The sequence below is a fragment of the Medicago truncatula genome, chromosome 6 (assembly GCF_003473485.1).
Source record: "Medicago truncatula cultivar Jemalong A17 chromosome 6, MtrunA17r5.0-ANR, whole genome shotgun sequence".
NCBI lineage: Eukaryota > Viridiplantae > Streptophyta > Magnoliopsida > Fabales > Fabaceae > Medicago > Medicago truncatula.
Genome location: NC_053047.1, coordinates 34,117,874 through 34,123,257, shown reverse-complemented (window position 1 = coordinate 34,123,257; position 5,384 = coordinate 34,117,874). Strand labels below are relative to the sequence as shown.

Below are 5,384 nucleotides of genomic sequence, written 5' to 3'. Positions count from 1 at the left end.
ATCATCACACACTGCACACCTATCAGTACACTAAACTCCTCTTGATTGCAATCGGATTCTTATGGGCAAACAATTACGACAAACTCTCCAAATGAAATTCTTGACCTTCGGGGGCAATTTTAAACTCCAAATACAATTTCAATTACCCGACACACGGTGTTGTACAACGGCCACATCATGATTCAGAATATCCTTGTAAGCACTTTTAACTGAATAGACATTATCTCTCTCGAACTTCGAAACAGGCACATCATGAGTAACCGAAGATAATAACGGAGTATTAAAAATATTTTTAGCAGTAACATTGTAAAAAAAAAATTAATTAGCTCCATATTGACAATGACTTTCAAAAAAATATATTGCAATTACTTAATCGTTTGTCTTGAATTCAACCACAGCTACGAGAATGTAGCAAAGTTAAAGTTGCACGATCCTATGTCGTTCAAAAGATTAGTTTTACACAACATGAGATATTGTTTATACTGAGCAAAATAAAATAAAAAAATATTATTTGTTCCGGGTAGTGGGCGAGGGTCCATTCGGATGGACTAGAAAAGACCACGGTCTCCCTAAGGTGAAGAATGATACCTAATCTCATCTAAAATAATGATTATATTTAAATTTTGATTTGTTCTATACAAAATTTAGAACACTAAGATTATGATGAAACTTCTTGACATAGTGATTGTTATGCCAATTTGATTCAAAAGACACATACACACACACACACCCTTACACTGGTAGGTAATTCTAAAATCCAAAATAAAACACATGAACTTCTAGTAAAACTCATCCATTCAAAATATTTATTTACAAAATACAATATACCAAGAAATAGAACTTCAAAATTTCAAATCATGAAAATCCTAAGCAATAGAAATATATATACAACTTATAGTAATGTATTCAAGAATTGGTGACTTGAATTTAAAAACCAATCCTATAGTCCCCAAAACCTTTTTAATCTCATTTTCTTTCTATCGATCTTATACATGTTCTGAACTTTATATGGAAGAATGTAGCTGCTTTGATGAAGTGGTTTTGTGCAAAACCTGGCCAGAAACATCATAGAACACAATGTTTGCATCTGTTCTAGTCAATTGAACAGACATGAAACCTTGTCCATCATAGAAGAAATTTACACCGTTTCCGGTAGTTTCTCGAACGTCTCCTCTCCATGCCTTTGATCCTGCCCCACTAACCAGGAACTGAATAGGACTGCAAACAAAACAAGCTCCTATATTAGACAAATATGTTGTATATTTGAGATATTTCAAAAGTTATTCATTTTTTATTTATTATAAAAATGGTTTAACTAATTTTATTAAGAAAATTAGCCTTGTTGACTTATTCCTAAGAAGCTGATTTGGCAGAATATCAGGTTGCCATGATTTGTGGAACTTCCTTTTCAATTACTTTGCATTGGTTTTACTTGGTCTTGACATCACTATAACGTGCACAATAAATTAGTTTTACTAGTATCCCTATTTTTATGCCAAGAAGTGGCAGTGCCGAGTATGTGTACATCCCACGTTTTATTATGCTCAGCAGTTTGTTATTGGAAATGGCCTATATAAATTGTTTGGAGGAGCACATATTAAAACACAGGAAAAAACACAACTCACGTAAACAACAAAACATATCCCTTTCACACTTCCATCTTTCTTTCTGGTTACACTACCTGTCTCATATCTCTTGTCAGTTCTGAATCCTCGGTTTGCCGGGAAGGGTCTGTTATATCTTGGAAGGGTTAGCGTTTTACACGCGGAAAATCCTTGAGGACAGTGCGTCCAGCACGTCTCAGATCTTTCTTATTGATCTTGTTTTGCAGGTCTTCGTAGCATTTTATACAACAAAATATATATAAACTTTGTTTTTGTATAAATATTTTAAGAAATTAGGGTCTGTTAGGATCGACTTATTTGAGTTTATCTATTGATACGAAGACTTGTGAGACTATTTGGGAGAGTTTACGAAAACAACTTGTAGCCGTATACATAAGCACTTATATGCTATAAGAACTATAAGTAGGTTATATATATATATCCAAACACGGTCTTTGTTCATATGAATCGTCAATATAAAGAAAAGTTTATATTATTGATCAATCATAATTGTTAAATTTAAATAAAATATTTAATTTTGTTCTTAACTGCCTTAAAATATCATGCCCATGATCTATAATTGATTGATCAAAATTAAAATTAAACTTTATATGCTTTCATTTAATGTTTACCTGCTTAAATCACTGATATGTTCAAGACAGTGATCATGCCCATTCATGTAAAAATCAACATGATTTGCCTGAAATTTGATAGTAACTTCATCAGTGTTTAAAATAAGAATAGAGAAAAGGAAGATCATGTTATTCATTCATCTTAATCTCAGTTTTATCTTTACCTGAAGAATTGGAAGAAGCAGGTTAACAAGTTCTTTAGTATCACCATGATGACCAGCACTTCTAATTGCATGGTGACCAACAACAATCTTCCACTTTGCTGTTGATTCTCTCAATGCCATTTCTACATCCTGGAACATAATAATCCAAAATATTGTTATGTAAATCTTAACTTCAACCACCTATATAGCACCAACATTTTAGATTAAAGGCGTGTCTGGTGTCCGACTTCTGTATCAACGTCACGACACTGATTCATGTGGTTACATTTAAGTAACTTTCATTTTCTCAAGTTATTATTAGTGTCTACGTGTCAGTGACATGTCTAATGCCTATGTCATGTATCGGTAATTTATAGTCTACCACTAATGTCAGATGAATGCACCATTTTTAGTCACTTGTTGTAATAAAATTCCATTACAAAGTAAACTAGGAAGTAGGAACAAATGCTGTTAGCTTGAATCCAATTGAAATATAGAACTTTTCAAATTAGAATGATCCTTCAGAAACACTCTCAATTTAAAATTTGGATATCATGTGCCCTGCTCCACAATGTAGAATAATGAGTGTATGAAGCACCGAAACAAATACGAATACTTAAAACGACAATTACACTGACGCGGCAATAATAATATTTTGAGAAATAGAAGAAATTAAATATAATGTATTTGTGTCGTGCCGGTGTCCGACACCGACACATGTCAAACACTATACTCATATTTAATCTAAAGTGTCAGTGCTACATAATATAAATACTAAGAAAAATTTAAATGTGAAAAATCAATCTATTCATACCTTTAGTAAATTGGCAATATAAGTTTGTGGTGGGTTAACTCCATTCCAATCATAATGGTGTTCTGGTACAGTGAAGTATTCTTCAACAAAAGGGGTTGTGTCAACAAAGAAAATCTCAACCAGCTCTGCACAAGAACAAAAATATACATAAGAAAAAAAAAACTACATGAACATGATTTTTAAACATTTCATTAACTTGAAAATAACATGCAACAAAGAAAATACCTGAATCTACAATGAAAGACCTTAAACAAAGCCACCTACTATCAATTTGTCTAAGGAATGGGCTCAATTGAGCCTCTACATCACCCCTGTAGTCATGGTTTCCCAACACTGCATGCAGATCATTAACCATGTTATTACATTTGTAATTTATAGTCAAGAATACAAATTACAGAAAAAATCCTAAATTGCGGTATACAATTACAGTAACGATGTAAAGATTTTAAGGTTTTTACAACCGTAATTGTGGCTGCAGTTTTTTCATACGTGTCTGATATCTGACACGTGTCACTGTTAGTGTCGTGTCTGGTGTCTGTGCTTCATGACTGCAATCACAATTTAGAACCTATTATCAAACATTGATGAATTTAGTTTTTGAACTTACCACTGTACCACTGCTTTTGCAGGCTTTTTGCTGCGTAAATTTTGGAGAATGATTCCTCAAAATTAGGATCATGTTCACCAGTTAAGCCATCATCATAGAAATTGTCACCAGTTGAAACTACAAAATCAATGTCAAGCTTCTCTCCAACCACTCCCATCTGCAATCAAATAAATTTCATTTTGTAAGTTTTTATTTTGTACAAAAAGTGCTTATGATTTGAATGAATGAATGATCATAACTTATAAAAATAGCTTATACGACAACAACTTATTTAATACTCCCCCGTATAAAATATACGCAAAAAAAGTACATGTATCTGATCAAAAGTTTAGACCAGATACACGTAGTTTCATTTTTGCTTATATTTTGTTACTTTGTTTATATGCTCGAATGAAACTCGCAATTTAATTTTGATACACACATATAAATTAAATCAAAGATAAGAAGAAGAAAAAAATTAATCGAACCTGGAAAGCAACCTCGGATTGATTGTATTTACCTCTCCTTCCCCAGTCACCAATAACCAAGAAATTAAGAGAACCATCAGTTTTTGGTGTGTGTGTAAATCTTTGCAATTGTGCAGATGCATGAAGAAATCCAAAACCAAAGATAATTGTGAAGAGAAAGAACATTGTCATGGATTTTGCACTGAAACTTGCCATTGCTATAGTGAATGTTGATAGCACTTGGTGTGTCTCCTATAATCAATAATACAATGTTATATATAATGTGCATGTATAATGATATCATATGATATAATAATAAAGTGAAAGTGTAAAATATTGTTATAGATTTTAAAAAACTAATATAAACTAGTATTTTGTAAAGGAATTGTATATGTTACTCAATTTTTAAAAATCAGACTGAAGATTGAATCGGATATCAGAATTAGATATCTGAATCATGGTTCAATTAATTCAATCACGCTTCCGTTAAATGATAAATAAAAAAATATAAATGGAAAGTAAATGAAAAGGAAAAACGGTAAGAACTAACTGTGTATCAATCAGGTTCAACCAGAATGCAGTACAATCAAGATCAATCAACATTCAACAACGAAAAACAAAATTGTGGGTTTTATCTTTAACCGTCTGGTTCGATCCGGTTTTTAAAATGTTTTAATGTTATCTTTAAAACATTTAAATAAGAAATATAGTTTTCTCAAATAGGAAAAAAAAAAAAAAATTATGAGATTTGAATGAAACTCACTTCTATGTTTTTTATGTGTCAGTTAATTTTGCAATTGGCTTAAATATGTCAGAAATGAAAGAGAAATGGTGATGGGTTTCACACAATATTCTCTGTTTCACAAACAAAAGTTGCAACAAAAGAAAACTAGTGGATATTATGGGTGCAGTTGTATGTGTTACAGTTGATTTAGGAGGCATATGCTAAATGCTATAGCATATTCTTTTTCATTTTAGGCATGGTAAAGTTTCATGAAGGAATATGAATTAGAATATTCTTATGCTCTTTTTCAATTCAATTATACTTGTTCTGCCGCTTTAAATTGTAATGTTCTCCTACTTCTACATAATAATTGGTTTCTTGCATAGAAATAAAAAAGAAATACACTTATTTCTG

At 31.7% G+C, this 5,384-nt stretch overlaps 1 protein-coding gene across 1 annotated transcript; it reads right to left on the bottom strand.

Annotated features, from left to right (window-relative positions):
* Positions 1 to 777: 777 nt before the first annotated feature.
* LOC25496646 (purple acid phosphatase 17) lies at positions 778 to 5,161 on the bottom strand. The gene is made up of 8 exons (XM_039835009.1): positions 5,010 to 5,161; positions 4,268 to 4,498; positions 3,801 to 3,957; positions 3,419 to 3,526; positions 3,194 to 3,318; positions 2,401 to 2,529; positions 2,237 to 2,304; positions 778 to 1,218 (listed from the first exon to the last, which is right to left on the bottom strand). Exons 2-8 carry the CDS (start codon positions 4,460 to 4,462, stop codon positions 1,005 to 1,007), a joined length of 996 nt encoding a protein of 331 aa, XP_039690943.1. The 5' UTR covers positions 4,463 to 4,498; positions 5,010 to 5,161; the 3' UTR covers positions 778 to 1,004.
* Positions 5,162 to 5,384: the final 223 nt, after the last annotated feature.

What these genes read in the sequence shown, in the direction of transcription:
- LOC25496646 (XM_039835009.1), bottom strand. Translation starts at nt 4,462, where the DNA reads ATGGCAAGTTTCAGTGCAAAATCCATGACAATGTTCTTTCTCTTCACA. An exon ending in GCAAAAGCAGTGGTACAGTG is followed by an intron (nt 3,527 to 3,800) that starts GTAAGTTCAAAA and finishes ATCTGCATGCAG; the next exon opens with TGTTGGGAAACCATGACTAC. An exon ending in ATATTGCCAATTTACTAAAG is followed by an intron (nt 2,530 to 3,193) that starts GTATGAATAGAT and finishes ATTATGTTCCAG; the next exon opens with GATGTAGAAATGGCATTGAG.